Below are 17214 nucleotides of genomic sequence, written 5' to 3'. Positions count from 1 at the left end.
CGTGTACAGAGCTGTGTGAGGGCTTATTTTGTGTGTAACAAATTTTACTTCTCTGTGACATTATTTATTATTCCATGCCGTGTACTGGGAAGCTGGAAAAAAATTCCAAATGTGGAAAAATTGGAAAATAACGCATTTGCTTCACTTTCTTATGGGCTCAGTTTCTTCGACTTTCACTATGCACTCCAAATAACACCTCTGCTTTATTCTTTGGTTTGATATAACCACAGTGATACCAAATTTATATATGTTTTATTGTGTTTTAATACATTTTCAAAAATTGAACAGATGTGTATGAAATAGAAAAAAAAATTGCCATCTTCTGATGCTACTTTTTCAAACTTTGGTGCAGGGAACTGTGTGAGGTGTCATTTTTTGCAAAACATTTTCATTGCTACCATTTTGAGGACTGTGCGACATTGTGATCACTTTTAATTACATGTTTTATGTGATGTAAAATGGAGTAAAAGTCGCGTTTTGGACATTTGGGTGCTATTGTCCATTATGTGGTTCACCGCCGGTCATAACTGTTTTTATATTTTGTTAGATTGGGGATTTTGGGATACGGTGATACCTAATGTGTTTCTGATTTTTACAACTAAAGAGCTGTATGAGGGCTCGTTTATGGATAACAATTTGTACTTGATAGTGACGGTATTTAATATTTCATGCCGTGTATTGAGAAGCAGGAAAAAAATTGCAAATGCTGTGATATAGGTGAAAAACGGCTTTACGGCTTTTCACAGTTTTAAATTGAAACCTTCTGTGCAAAAAAAATAAATAAATCTTCAGTTTTCCATCTTCTGGTGCTAATAGTTTTTCATACTTCCAGAGCTGTGTGTGGTGTATTTTTTGCCAGATGAAAAGTCGTTTTTTGTGTTACCATGTTGGGGACTGAACAACCTGCATCACTTTTTATAAAATTTTGATTTGCATTTTCAATTATTTTTATTTATTTTTTATTTTCTCCATATACCCGCAGCATGTGGAGTTCTATTATGTACCTACATATCACATGTATCTAAATGTCCCAGTAATGATAATTCCATCATCAGCAGAAATAGAAGCTATAATATGTTACTATATATATTGGGTAAATTCTATTTTTTTATACAATATCTTTTGTGTTTTACAAATCATACAACACAGCTGCCAGATTAATTTCGAGGGGCAGCAGCTTCTACTTGGCCTGTTACTCAACTGCTACAGAGGACAAAGGACTTAGGTTAACAGTGTGTTAAACAATACCGGAGCGTTACAAGGCTGAACGAAGGATCACGCAAGCAAGACTGGACATCTCTTTTTGATATGTATTGAATATATAAAATGTTCTCTGCAGCGTATGACTGTTTATGACTTATACTCGCTGGATTTGAACTCTATATTTTAAAGCCATCAGTCTTTCAGTAGATTGAACATATCAGAGCTGTGCTGGCAGAAACTAGAGCTGCTGTCTGGGTAAGATATAAAAAATCCTGTTTCAAGTACTAAAATCCAAGTTTTATTTAACAGTTCATTACGAGGAACATCACCAAAAATTTTTTTAAAAAAATGTATTGAAAGGGAGTTTACCAGCTCCATTCTGTTGAAAGGCTCTTCAAGTGTTATCATAGCATTTCTCTTGTAATGTTAAAAAAACCCACTTCATTACAATGATGGGGCATGGAATGATCAAATGTACTCACATATATGTAGTCAGGCTTTCTGTATTGAAGCCTTGTCAAATAAATTGTCATGCATATTACATTTTTCTTTGCCCTGCCACCTTGTTCTTGAGTGACAGGTCTCACTGCTAGGACATGCTGCTGTGTGGAACTACTAATTGGGGACCATTTGCCAATATTCACATGCAGACACATACAGTTCTGTTTACTGTTTACTGTCAAATGTTACACAGTGCCTTGCTGGAACATAGAGAGAGTTCAGCTACATCATTGAGCACTTCATGTCATGTGACCAGGGTGATGTCATCTAAGGTCCTTTACCCAGGAGCATTAACATCTACCCTATGTATGTATCTGATCATATGAAATCACAGCATGGATGGTGAGGAGTAGAAGTCTATGGAGGTATGCTGTGATTTCATGTGATTAGATACATTCATTAGGTAGATGCTAATATTACTGAGTAAAGAACCTTACCGACATTACCCTGGTAACATGGCATGAAATTCTGAATGATGAGGAGGCATATAACCTGGGGAGCAGGAGACACCCCCTCTGATGCCAGGTAGGTTTACATAAAGTTGATTTTATGGGGATGTAAGGGAAACTATTTTCAGCTAACAGAATTGTGGCTTCTAGTTAATAGGGTTCTATGGAAACTAGCTGTAATCGTAAAAAATGTGGTGACAGGTTCCCTTTAAAGGATTTTTTGATAAATTTGGATTTTGTAAATTTTTTTTCCCTTTATTTTTTATGCCAAAGCAAAAGAAGATGTGAGTTAATATGTAAATATCTGTCACTGCAATGAACGCAGTGAAAGATAATCTGATACATCCATTTATAGGAGCTTCCAGGCTAGAACTATTAATTCCCATTCCATATAATAAAATTCATTATGTAGAATTCACACATATCAGCTTTTGTTAGTAACTGAAACATACAGCAGACATCTCTAGTGGGCAGACCATGTTACTACAGCTTAACAGCCGGAGTGCTGGGTCTTTGACTCGCACCAATCCGTTTTTTGGTAATTATTCAATGTAAAGGTAATCCATTCAAAATGATTTCCTAAAAATTACAATTTATGCATACTCAATGTATTGTACCCAATACCTCCCCACACGTAATCTCTGCTCCTCACAAGACCTTCTGCTTTATTCTTTATTCTGAGATGTTTTTCTCACAATAGGAGAGGAGTAAATCATTAAATATTAGCTAAGCAGAACCTTCACTGAACATTTAGAAAGATTTGTTTTTTTCAAAATTTTTGCTATGTCATTGCAATCCTCATATACTGACACACTGCAGTATGGCAGGGTATGGTAGACTCAACGTAGTACCCAAGGGGGGTATAAAAAATAGTAAAAAAAAAAATGAATAAAAAGTTTAAAAACTAAATAAATTTTATTTTAAAACACATGATATGATATTAAAAAAAAATAAACAGCTAAGATCCTAAACATATTACCGTATATATTCGAGTATAACCCGACCCGAGTATAAGCCGAGACCTCTGATATTATCACAGAAAAACTGTGAAAAACTATTGACTCGAGTATAAGCCAAGGGTGGGAAACACATTGGTCACAGCCTCCGCAGTATATAGCCAGCAGCCCCCTGCACTTCATAGCCTGGCAGCCCCCTGTAGTATGTAGCTGCCAGACCCCTGTAGTATATAGTCTGTCTGTCCCTGTAGTATATAGCCTGCCAGCCCCCTGGAGTATATAGCCTGCCTGCCCCTGGAGTATATAGCCTGTCAGCCCCCTATAGTATATAGCCTGTCAGCCCCCTGTAGTATAAAGCCTGCCAGCCCCTGGAGTATGGAGCCTGCAAAAAAACAAAAACAAAACAGGTCCTCTCCAATCGATCGATTGATGCTTCGGTATCTTCTCCGTGTCCCCGTGCTGTCCGTCTCAGGGATCGTGACGTCAGCCGCTCACTGACATCATAGCGTGTGCCGATGTAGAACGTCAGCGAGCGGCTGACATCATAATCCTTGCGACAGATGGCACGGGGACACAGAGAAGATACAGGAGCATCGATTGATTGAAGAGGACCTGTCAGGGGGGCGTCGGAAGGTGAGTACATGATTTGTTTTTTTTCTTGACTCGAGTATAAGCAGAGTTAGGGTTTTTCAGCACAATTTTTGTGCTGAAAAACTCGGCTGATACTCAAGTATATACAGTAGGTATCACTACGTCCCAAAATGTATCTATCCAAATATACTGACTGTTATTCCCGGCATTTAACCCCATAATGGAAAATAATGCTCAGAAGTCCAAAATGCCACTTTTTCGCCATTTTGCTATGTATAAAAAAAGTAATAATAAGTAATCAGAAGGCCGTACATTCCTCAAAATGGTGGCAATGAAAATGTCATCTCGACTTGCAAATGTCATCTCGACTTGACACTTCATCAGCTCCACACACCAAAGTATAAAAAGTTATTAGCACCGGAAAATGGCAAAATGCAGAATGTACAGAATGTTTTAATTTTTTTTTAAATATATTAAAACACATTAAAATCTATATAAATTTGATATCCCCGTGACATGTAATTTGGAGAGCACAGTTAAAGCCGTAAAAACCAAGCCCACAAGAAAATGGTGCAAATGCATTTTTTTCACAAATTTCACTGCATTTGCAATTTGTTTCCCATTTCCTAGTACACAGGAACTGTTAAATGCAATATGTTGCACAGAAAAAAACCCTCACCCAGCTCTTTACGTGAGAAAAAAAAATTATAGACTTTTGAAGTTGGGGGGTGTAAAATGGAAACGCACAAACGAAAATGGGGCCTGGTCATTAAGGGGTAAAAGATTGGTCTGAAGCAAAGCAAAAAGATTCGGATTTGATTTGGTGCATGATAAATTCCAAATAAGTAACAAATCTATGAAGCAAAAAATATCGTCTCTCGTCACGTCACACGACCATCTCGGAGACTTGTCCATTGCTTTCCCCATATCCTGGAATATATCCATAGTAAATTTGTTTACCTAAGGTAAAGCCCTTCTCATCTTAAATTCAGCCTTGTAAATTGAGTAATAAAATTCCATTGCTTCATATGCGGTATAAATGTATGTGATTGTGAGTATTATTTCCCAGTGGAAGTGTCTTTGAATAGGCGACACATACTAGAAGGTTTTACCTTATTTGCAATACTGGTGATGAATGACTTAATATCCAGGTTAGTTGGGCAGCTCTTCTGACAAGGAGCATCTGCACATTTCAGGCACCTGTAAAACAAGCAACAGTGATAAATATTTCATAGGGCAAAGTATTATCTCTTGCTTGGAAGGAATGAAACCATTAGAGCCGAGAGGTTGTGAACTCAACAACAGAATTACATGCAACAAATTACATTACATGTAAAGATCAATAATGGCCCCCATCACATCACCTGCTGCAACTAAACCTTGTAGTAGTAACAAAGGAAGAGGGAATGTTGCCTCAAGGAGAATATTTCAGTTGAAGGCGCTGTCCAAGACTGTAAAAAACCCCAAAACATTAGTGACCAGGAAGGGGCTGCTTAAAAAAATGTACTCACCTTCGTGGGTTCTTTTCATGCCCCACTCTGGCATTTCTCTGGTCCGTGCCCCATGTAAACAAACAGGGACACGGAAGCCACGCTACGCTCAGCTTCCAGGCGGCTGATGTGGCTGGCCAGGCCCGCCCGTCCTCCATGATACAACTCTGGGAATAGGGACGGTTGGGCATGGCCGGCCAGCTCGGCTGGCTGGAAGCTGAACACAGCACGACTTACGTGCCCCTTTTTGTTTACATGGTGCACAGACCGGAGAGATGGCAGCGTGGGACACCAGGAGGGTACGCGAAGGTGAGAACATGTTTATTTTTTTAAGCAGCCCCCTCCTGGCCACCGAAGTTTTTTGTTTTTCAGTCTTGGAAACCCCCTTTCATATCTATTCTAATGAAGCAGAAGAGATGTTCTTGACCTATTTTCTTGTCTTGACATTACTTGTGACATGCAATGGAAGATGACCAGCACTGAGAACTTCCTGATGATGTTGAGAGGTAGGCATAACTATGTTTGTCTAAGTATGCCAGCCTAATGATTCTGATGTGGATTGTAGTCGGTTAAGGCTTTTAGCAGAATTTTGTATTGATAGTATTACATAGCGGTCCTCAACGTTATGTGACTAGTCAAAAGTTATAGGTAACAGGTGTGCAATAAAGTGGTGGTGTTTTGTGCTGGGATTCATAAAAAGAAGAAACCTACAATACTCAACCTTAGTACACCAATAGCCTAATTTTCCAAAATACTAAAACTAAGTTACTCAAAAAAATGAAATATATGTCTGGAAAACATATAAGGTCCCCACCTTGTTTTACTTGTGTGTAAATTTGAACGTTTTGTGCGTTTGTGGTTGTTTTTGATTAGTTTAATGCAGCTATGTTAAATCCTGTCAAATGCACATAAAAAAATTACTTAAAGGGGTATTGCTATGAAGACATGAATCTTAAATATACTCAGGATAACAAATAACACATTCTATAATTGTTATTAACAGAAATACAGCATTTCACAAATATAAGTCCCAACTGTCTCTATTAGTCCTGGTGTTTACAATTTGGTTGTCCCTGAATATGACCGCAATCTTCTGACTATGGTCAGATTATTCTCATGAATAGCTTCTCTTCTCTGCATACTGCCCTGCATTACAACACCAGCTCAAACACAGACACTTCCTGTCAGCAAGCAGGGTGCAGAGACTTACTCTACAAGCTACAGGCAAGATCAGATCTTTATAACATCTCTTTTCTATGTGTCAGATACTAGTAAATGTTCAGAAGCTAAATAGAAGTGTAGATAAACCTTTTACCCTGACAATCTAAGCACATTGTCAGCACACAGCATCTCATAGAACAGAGGAATCATGAAATGTCTGCTTTGAGAGTACCCACCCACACTCTGGATTCTTAAACTGACTGACCTGTCTAGAGAGTGACAGATGAGGGGTTAAAATAATCTTAAGGCTAGATTCACACACCGTGGCATGGCTGGCAAACGGTGGCACCGGGGAGAGGAGGTGGGGATGAGCACCGCTCATCCCCGCCCCTCTCCATAAAGAAACATGAGGCACAGTGCCGTATTCCGGGGAAAGATAGGACATGTCCTATCTTTCTCCTGGCTATAGAAAGCACATGTGCTGCACCATATCGTTCTATGCGGTGACGTGCGCCCATTGCCGGCCTATAGAGGGCGTATATCCAACGCATATATGTTGGCCGTATATGCGTCCCCCAAACAGCCATGTGAATGAGGCCTTAGTGTCTAAACATTACAAGGGGATCAATGTTTGAGAACTTTCTTTCATGGGAAAACCCCTGTTTTGGTTCCCTTTTTTTTAATATTTCCTCAGTCTTGTTAAAATCCTACTGTGCTATTCTGGAGATTTGGTCAATTCTTTTTTCACAGTTTTGATCATAAATGATATTTTATTGCTCTCATAACTTGGTTAATTCTACTTTTCAAAAAAATAAAGATACTCATTATAACGATCGCTACGTAAAAGAGCTTAACATACAAATCTCGTGCATACTGAATATCTCAACAAGGATGGCGTGGCTGTAAAAAATTAATGTCAATTCTCTGAAGTGTCTTGGTCAATTCTGCATTCATACAGTAGTTGTGAACAGACAATACATTAGTGATTGCAGCTGGAAGCGCAGTCACCCAAGAGCCGCTCATGCAATCTGACACGGTTGCATTTAAATAGATTTCATTTGCTTAGTACAAGTAATTTTGCTACTGACAATTATAAAGCACTTTGGACCTTTTATCACTGTAGACCAGGGGAACTGTTCTGTTCATGGCACATTTAACTATATCCTGCAAAGATCATGAGAAGCATGAAGTGCATTGGAGGTAACAGATACCATTCCCATCACAATTTTGGCCGATCGGTTACAAGCCTTTTTGGAATCACATTGGTAAAATAATAAAGGGATGCAAACTTCAAAAACTCCAAAAAAGGGCTGTGTGATTTAAAAAACATGTCTATAGATTTCTTGAAAGTCAAACGTTGATGCAAATTGAGCAGCCTTCATTTAGAAAGCTTTCAATCATATAAGTGTCTTGAGGATTGTTGAGGATTGTAGAGGAGATTTGGATTATTGCAGGGCAATGTAGCCCAAGGAAGCCCAGGAAGTGTTGCTTTTGAATAATGGTGAACACAGCACATCCTGGACTACCCAGAAGTACATTAAAATGCCACGAGTCACTCAACCTGTGCTGGGGTGATGGTGTGGAAGCTCTAAGTGCCACCTCTGGCACCTACGCCACATGTTCTACACCACTGCACTAGAGGAATTGTTTTCTTTTTCGCACCCTGTAAAACTTATTTCCTTATGACTTGTCTAGTCAGCCACTAGGAATTGTTGTATTTACAAGGTTTATATGCAGGATGGAAGCGGTTTCTTTTTTTTTACATATTTCCTCTGTAATGCGAGTAGTTCTTGAATATCAATGGAGGGGTCATTGGTGGTCATGGCTGTCACTTTACTTGTACCCTTCATTACTCTCTGTCTGCTTTGGTTAAGTTCACTCAGGCCTCATCTGTTCTGTCTTGTAGGATCCAAGTAAAACTCTCAGTAAATACTTATAGTTCTGAAAGGTCTTTGGCCAATTCATGGTTTAAAAAAAGAACTTTAACACAAACCCTACTGTATTAGTGTCCTGTGCAGGTGCCGGGATATTTTATAAGACCTTTCCAAGCTACCCACCTTGGTTAGTCCATCACCGCAATTGTTATCTGCCTGTGATAACCTTTGACCTGATCCTTGACTACACTAGAACTATACCTACCCTACCTTGGCTTCTTTATATTTATTGTACTCTGCCCCCCTGAGGCAAAAAGCTCAACTGGCATCATGGCAGATGCACAGTGTTGCACAGTGCACTGTCCGTTAAGGCCTTATTCCAAATTCTAAAACCCAGAGACATAATATTTGTTAGCTTCCTATATAGTACATCCATTGCTTTTCATAGCGTTAAGTAGACGAATACGTTGATATATTTTGCCTTAAGTGCTACGGATGCAATTTACTTAAATTGAAACATTTTACAGTTACAAAGAGACATGCTAATTGTCACTGAAGATAAATTTATATTTACAGCACTTGAAACATGAAACGCTTCTACAACTCAAACCAAATGAGTTGAATGTTGACTTTGAAGTGAACAGAGAAAATGACTCATGTTTGAAGACTGTTCCACAGTTTTACAGTTTACAGCGATCATATTAATTGCACATTTTATTAACCCTGCTTGATTTTTGTCCATATATAAACCAGATAAAAAAAAATCAACTCAAAAGAAGGAACATGCACAAAGACAAATAACAAAACAAACAAACAAACAAACAACCAATATTTTCATCTTTGTTTTTCTGCTTTCCAAAACGGGGTTTTGCCCCAATGTAGCACTGTCCATGCATTTAAAAATAATGAAGATACTATGGAAATTTGGTAACCCCATTTACTGGAAATATCGATTCTGTTTTATAGTAGCTGTCATAGACCTCGAATGACCAGTTGACGTCACTTGAGGTTTTGAGCGGAACCAAAAAGCTGAGCTGGGGTGGGTTTGGCTCAACAACTGTTGCGGTTTTCCCACCATTACAGTTAATACCTGCTATAAAGACTTGCAGAACCTAATTTCTGTATCACCTGGAGGTTCTAAAAAAACGATTCCCTTGTCATCAAACTCATTATTTGTACTACATGTGCAATTTAAAATGAAAGGCCCTTTAATCACTTAGGTCAAGATTTGAGATTGCTTTTGTCGTAAAACTCTTACATGCAAGCATCAGTAGAATACCAGCAAAAATCTACACTCCACACAAGAGCCAATGGCACAGACTTAGCACTGTACTTGTACAGAAGATTGAACAAACCTCTTGCAGACTACTGTTTATAAATACAGCGTGATATCACCCAGGCATTGGGTAGATTTCATGCTATACTCATATTACTCTTTGATGTTTGTCAAGATTCTCTAGTATTCAAGGGGTTTAATGTGATCTGTGTAGTGAAGAGACTGAAATACTCAAGTAAAGGTCAAGAAGAATGGACCTGAAGCAGAAGCAACACCCGCAAAAGCATCACTCACACAAGCAGTACCAGTTGCCCTAGGGATGGGCGGTCAATTTTTTAAAATCTAGAATATGTCTGTCAAGACAGGAAAGAAGTGTGAGCCCTGAGCCTCCCACAACCTCTGTCCCTGCCTACTTGCTGGTCATGCACTAACCTGCAGGTGACAACAAGGCAGAAGTACCTATCCTGGATAAAAAGAACAGTAAGACAAACAAAGGCACACAAGACAGCAAAACTAAGTCAGACACACTGCTTGAAGATTGTGGTGAGGTACAAAATCGTAGGACTGAAGTATAGTCAAGCTTCTAGAAAAAGTTCAGAATCACGGAAAAAAAGCAGCAGAGTCAGAGTCTCACAAAAGTCATTACCCTGCACAGATACAATGAAGCAGCAAGTATAAATGGAGTGGCCAGAACTACCCCAGAAGCTGATTGGAGCAGTGTCCTAGCACTCCCATATGACTGTGTGCAGATCATTCCCTGCTGTGAAAGGCTGCTGAGCTGTCTATCAAAACAGCCTTCTGCAGAACTAAACTGCAGAGCTCAAAATAGCAGAAGTTCAAAAAATATATATAAATTAAAAAAAAAAAAAAATCTCATTCTTACAAGTCAAATGTATTTATAGCGCCCCAATCCTAGTACCTAGCAATTATATCACTGCAGCACAAATTCAATCAGATTAATTTACCATGATAATTCCCCTTCAATAAATCATGTTAAAACATTTTACTCATCATTTTCATGCATCACAAACTAATAAGCATGTAGCATGAAGCAGGCAGACGCTGGAAGGACAAAAAGCTATAATTAAACTTCCAGATTTTTTTTTTTCCCTCTTCTTCTTTATCATAAAACTAGGTAACAAAACAAAACAAAAAAAAAATGAATAAAAAGATGCTGCTTGGCAGCAGAAAAAATTACTAGTTATGGCGAAGAACATCCTCACCAAATCATTTCTCTTTTAATTATTGAGCTGCTGCAGTTTGCATATAAACAGCTGCTGCGAATGTCACATGCAAATGAAGCCGGAGTTGGGGAAGGGGGGGGGGCAGAACCAAAATGTAGTGTTTCGCCCATTTCTTTATTTATATTTCCCGTTACCGTGAATATGCCACTACAGACGGGTTCTTCTAATAATACCATCTTGCAATTCTCTAAGCACTGTACAGACTAAAGTGCATCACACCGCCATTAATCCCACTTATCATTCTGACAGCTTAGTAATTACACCACTGCTATAGCCAGGTAGGCCTAATAAAATATCAACTGCTGAGTTAGAGTACATGCTGGAGAGATGTTTTATTAAACTTGGGGGGTTGATCATCGAGTGACATTACTGTTGACCTATTTTTCTATTTGACAATAAATTATACTTTGACCAGGCCATAATAGATATTACAAAGTGCATTTGCCAAATAGAAAAAGGTAGCGCGTAGCACGAGCTAAGCAAATGGCATAAATAAAAAAAGCAGGAAAGGCATGCCAAAATGTTATTACCTAAATTGTCCTAAATGATTGATAACATGAGAAATCACATCCATACAGTTTAAGGGACAGTAAAGCAAATTGCAATAACCAGGACTTCTCCATAATTTTTCCATCAAGCGGCATTTAAATAAAGCTGAAATCCGCCTTTTTAAATTTCTCTTTTGATATTCCGCTTCAGCTGTTATTAAGAGATTGGAAATTGTGGATTGTTTTGCAAAGGGAGGAATTAAAAAAAGCAAAAGGTGGGGGCCGTCCTGTGTTCAGAGAGCAAAGAGTTGTCGAAGAGTCGAAAAGGAAATGTAGTAAATGGATAAGAAAAAGATAAGTGGGCAATTTTTTACAAGATAATCGTGGAACGTTAAATTATACTTTTAGAGATTTTGCACAACTGTTTTTTTTTTTTTTTTTAGATATTGAAATCTATATAATGAAAGCATAATTATTTTTTGAAATATCTTCCATTCCGCTGCATCTAGGATCTGAGAATTTTCAAAGTTTTTTAAGACCCAATTTGTAAAGAATAATTGGTTAACTTAAAGGAAATCGACCATTTGTTTTTATGCATTGTGAAACAAACATACCCTGAAAATGCTGTAGCTACACTGATGCAGAAACATATCTTGTTTAATCCCCCCTTGCTCAAAACACTATTATAAAATTCAGAACCTTGGGAAAGCTGGGTGCAGACTAGCTGCCATACATGAAAGAGCTGCGTGTACTGTCCAGACAGAACTAGTCAACCTGAGCTGGATGACTCATACACAGCAGCTGGGGGAGGGTGAAGCTATTGATTACTTCTGCCTGTCAGTAACCACACAGTGATGAAGTTGTGTCGGCTTATGCTGGACAGGAAAAGGCTGGAGCAGTGCATAATTTGTGTAAGAGGAGAAGCGCAGAGCAGCCACATGAGCCACAGAGCCTCATTATCATAATTTTATAACTGTTTTTTTAGCAAAACCATTTGGATCAGGGGTTAAACAAGATATGCCCCTGCATCAGTGTAGCTACAGCATTCTCAAGGTATGTTTGGTTCATAATTCATAAAAGCAAATGGTAAATTTCCTTTAAAGATGTTGTATAGTTCCAGAAAATAATTTGAATGAATTGTTTAAAGTTATAAAATTTTCAACTATACTTTCTGTATCAGTTCCTCATGGTTAACCAGATCTCTGCTTGCTGCTATTCAACAGGAAGCGTCATTACTTACTTCATGTGGATAAGTCCATGGCCATGTGATGTCACACAGGTGCACGGTTTATTATATCACACAGCTTTGATCACTCTCTGTGATACTGCGAGCTGGCACCTGTGTGACATTACATGACCAGGGACCATTTTTGTATCAAATGGACGTAAACGATGAAGCTTTCTGTTTAATTTTAGAAAGCAGAGATCTAGAAAATTGTGTGGAATTAATACAGAAAGTACACTGCAAAATTGTGTGTCTTTTTATTACACAACAATTTCAATCATTTGCCGAAACTAGACAACCACTTTAATAATATTATGTATTCTGCAACACGATGGCTTAGCGCTTAGTATTACAGCCTTGCAGCGCTGGGGACCTGGGTTCAAGTCCCATGGTCAACATCTGCAAAGAGTTTGTATGTTCTCTCTGTGTTTGTGTCGGTTTCCTCTGGGTCCTCCGGTTTCCTCCCACACTCACACACAAAACATTGATTAGATTGTGAGCCCCATGGGGACAGGATCTGATTTGGCAAGTTCTGTGCAGCGCTGCATAATCTGTGTGCGCTATATAAATAAAGGAATTGTTATCAGGTAGGGGAACACATGTAGGGGTTGCAGGCTGAGTCATTCTCAGATGTCCCAAAGAGCTCATACACAAATTATTCTGTATTATTGAGTAATGCAAATTATACATTATATATTTATATTTATATTATACAATGATTGGTGGGTGCCTGGTACAAGTTTTGCACACGCCCCATCAGCTTTAAAGGAAACCTACTAGGCAGGCAGGTTGTAGGTTCATCTATTGGATTGCAGCCCAATCCTTTTTTCACCTAATACTTTGCCCTTGAACCTTGTAAAACTTTTATTTGATAAATATGCAAATTATATAAAATATTAATATATAAAATATTAATATATATATATATATATATATATATATATATATATATATATAATATTGTATTAATATAATATTGATATTATATTAAAATATCTGGTTTGACTCCATATTTAGGCAATGTTTACATATCCTATAGATATAGTAGATTTACAGCCTAATGTCACACAACAAACTGTTTTAGGGTGTTTAAGCAAAATCTTTATAAAGGAGATACACCTATAAATAGTACTTAAGAGGACCCACCAAGGAATTTCCCCTGCATAATAGAAGCAGGTAAGGAAGTCTCTTCTATATTCTAGTACTAATAACTAGTACTGGAGATGACCAATCTTGGAATGAAAGATTTCCATAAACCATTAGCTTGGAACTTGTTAACCCCTTAGCGCTCCGCGCCGTAGCTGTACTGCGCAGCTTCCGATGATTAGCGCTCAGCGCAGTACAGCTACTGCGCAGAGACGATGCCGGTTCAGCGCTGCACAGCAGCCGAACCGGCATCGTTAGCCGCGGGATTTCAGCGGTAATCTACCGCTGACATCCCTGGCTAACACCCGCGGTCGGAGTGGGCTCCGATCGCGGGTGTTTAACCCGTTAAATGCCGTGGTCAACGCGACCGCGGCATTTAACATGCCTTCTGGGGGTCTTTACCCCACGATCGGCCCCCCGCACCGTTTTCGGGGGGGGGGAGGCGATCGCTGTTTTGGCACCTCTGGGGTCCGATCGGGACCCCAGAGAAGTCTGGAGGGATTGCCTTTAAGATGGCGTCTGTGACGTCATCTTAAAGGCAAAGTGTCTGCATAGGCTGGCACTGCTAATACCCTGCAATACATTAGTATTGCAGAGTATTATCAAGAACAAGCAATCAGATGATTGCTTGTTCATATCCCATGGTGGATCATGTAAAAAAATGTAAAAAAAATGTTTTTCAATAAAAAATTACTTTATAAATCACTAAAAATGCCCATAATCCCCAAAACATATAAAGAGACATATAACGCTCAAAAAAGTCTAAATCATAACACAAACCCCACATATATAGTATCATCGCGTCCGTAACAATCCATAGAATAAAAGTAAATAACTATTGAACCCATATGATGAACGCCGTAAAAAAAAAACGTTAAAAACCCGCCAAAAATTATGATTTTTACTTATTATATCCCACTAAAAATGCAATAAAAAGTGATCAACAAAACATATGTACTCCAAAATGATTCTGTTGCAAAGAACAACATGTCCCGCAAAAAACACGCCATCAACCAGCTCTGTAGCCAAAAACGTAACAATGTTATGCCACTTGGAAGACGGAGATGCAAAAATGATAGATTTTTCCCCACATTAGGGTTTTATTTGGCAAATTTAGTAAAACATAAGAAAAAATATTCATGTCTGGTATCCCCGTAATCGTATCGACCCATAGAATAAAGATAACATGATTATTAGGCTATACGGTGAACACAAAAAAAAAAAAAAAATCCAGTACAGAATTGATGCTTTTCTACTCATGACCTCAAAAAAAGTTCCTAAATTTTCAACAATAGGTGATACCAACCCCAAAATGTTAACACTGGAAAAAGCATCTCATCCCGCAAAAAAAATGACGTCACATGACCCAAATAACGGAAAAGCGAAAATTTTATAGCCTTCAAAAGGGGGCAACGAGAAAACTAAAATCCTGGCAGCTGCAGGGTGCTCCTTCCCTTCTGCGCCTCGCTGTGCCCCCATAGCACAAGTAATGTCCACATGTGGGGGGTCTCTGCACTCAGGGGAAATTGTAGAACAAATTTTATGGTGAGTTTTCTCTTTTTATCTTTTGGAAATGTGTAAATTTTAGGGCTAAATGAATGTATAACCGACAAAATTTGACCATTCTAAATTTCACCGCCATTTTGATTCAATTACTATGAAGATCTCAAGGGGTTAACAATCTTTGTAAATGCTGTTTCTGATAGTTTGAGGGGTGCAGATTTGAAAATGGGTTGGTTATATAGGGGGTTTTTGTTGTTAAATATCTAAAATTTGATTTCAAACAGTATTTATCCCCAAAATAGTCAATTCTGAAAATACGGAAAATCGCTATTCGATTTGTAGGCCGCGTGACGTCAAAATAAATTATCCAAACATTTCAAAATTATGAAAATGTAAAGTAGACAAATGGCAAATGTTATTCTGCAAGTTATTTAGATGGTAAATCGATCTGCCTGAAAACGCGGTGATTTTGAATTTCGAAAATGGCAAATTTTTCTAAAAATTCATCATTTTTTTCTTTTTTTGGTAAATAAACGCAAAACTTATCAGCCAAAATTTACCATTAAAATGAAGTACAACATGTGGGGAAAAAACAATCTCAGAATCGCTTTGATAAGTAACAGTGTTCAAAAGTTATAACCATATAAAGAGACGCAGGTCTGAAAAAATGGGACTGAGCCTTAAGCTGTAAAATGGCTGCGTCCTTATGGGGTTAATAATGTTTAGACCCTGTTTAAATAACAGTATTCTGATCAGTACTGATGACAAAAAAGGGAAACACAGTGGGGGTCATTTACTAAGGGCCCGATTTGAGTTTTTGCGACGGGTTAACCGAATATTTCCGTTTTTCTCTGTATTGCCCCATGATTTTGGCGCACGCGATCGGATTGTGGCGCATCGGCATGGGCATGCGCATGACGGAAATGGGGGGCGTGGCCGTAGGAAAACCCGATGGATTCAGAGAAACCGCCGCATTCTTAAAAAAGAAGTGTCGCTGGACTCACGCTTACCTGCACTCGGGCAGGCTTGGTGAAGATCAGTGCATTCCGATGAACTTCAGCGCAGCAGCGACACCTGGTGGACGTCGGAGAAACTACCTTAGTGAATCGCCGGAAGACCTGAATCCACCGCAGAGAACTTGCCGTGGGATAGCGATTGAACCAGGTAAGTAAATCTGCCACAATGTAATCAGGGACTAGGTACAGAAAAATGTCAGTGAGTCTTGATTCAGAACCCAGAAATCTCGCCCTACCTAGTTACTCGATCACCACAGATGATGGCCAGTAACTGGTTGTCAATCCCTCCCATGTGCCAAAGTGCAATGAAAACTGCAAAGACCTGAAGTATTCACCTTAAGGTGACTAGTCCAATAGTGGTTATGCGGTGTTCACTCCGAACTCGAGCGAGCTCCTTCTGTGTTTTCCTTCTGGTATAGCCCCAGTCGGTAGCTATTTCCAGGTACTGAGAAAAAAAGTTTTGTATAGCGGTGCTCAATCCGCTAGCGGTGATGTCATCTACTCAGCTACAGATTGCCGTTTAGGACAAAAAAACATTCAACGCATTTCAGAAGCAGATCATCTTCCTTCGTCTCCTGTCCCAACGGTTTCTTATATATCTAAATTTGGGACATTTTATTAATAAAGAGCTCTGTGATGGCTTGTTTTCTGCATAACAAATTGCACTTCATAGTTACATTCCATGCCGTGTACTGGGAAGCAGGAAAAAAATTCCAAATGCAGTAAAAATGGTGCGAAAACCGCATTTGCAACGTTTTCTTTTGGGCTTGGATTTTACAGCTTTCAAATGACATATCTACTTTAATCTTTGGGTCAGTATGATCACAGGGATTTACAAAAAATAAAACCTTCTGTACAATTTTTTTTTTACCTTTTGATGATGTTTTCAATGCTACCATTGTTAGGACTGTACAACCTTTTGATTACTTTTTATTGAATTTTTTATATTTTTCAAAATGGCAAAAAAATGCCATTTTCTATTTTGGGCACTATTTTCTGTTACGGGGTAAAACGCAGTGAATAACCGTTAGTATATTTTGATAGATCAGGAACTTTATGACCCGGCAATACCTAAAGTGTTTATTTTTACA

At 38.6% G+C, this 17214-nt stretch overlaps 1 protein-coding gene across 2 annotated transcripts in view; it reads right to left on the bottom strand.

Annotated features, from left to right (window-relative positions):
- DPYD (dihydropyrimidine dehydrogenase) overlaps positions 1-17214 on the bottom strand; it is a 654802-nt gene that overhangs the window by 439887 nt on the left and 197701 nt on the right. For both annotated transcript variants that reach the window (XM_072127199.1, XM_072127200.1), the window contains one exon: positions 4813-4900. In XM_072127199.1, the coding sequence (XP_071983300.1) occupies positions 4813-4900 (88 nt within the window). The remainder of the gene's footprint in view (positions 1-4812; positions 4901-17214) is intronic.

Source organism: Engystomops pustulosus, chromosome 10, assembly GCF_040894005.1.
Source record: "Engystomops pustulosus chromosome 10, aEngPut4.maternal, whole genome shotgun sequence".
Lineage (NCBI taxonomy): Eukaryota > Metazoa > Chordata > Amphibia > Anura > Leptodactylidae > Engystomops > Engystomops pustulosus.
This window is presented reverse-complemented; position numbering and strand designations above follow the sequence as displayed.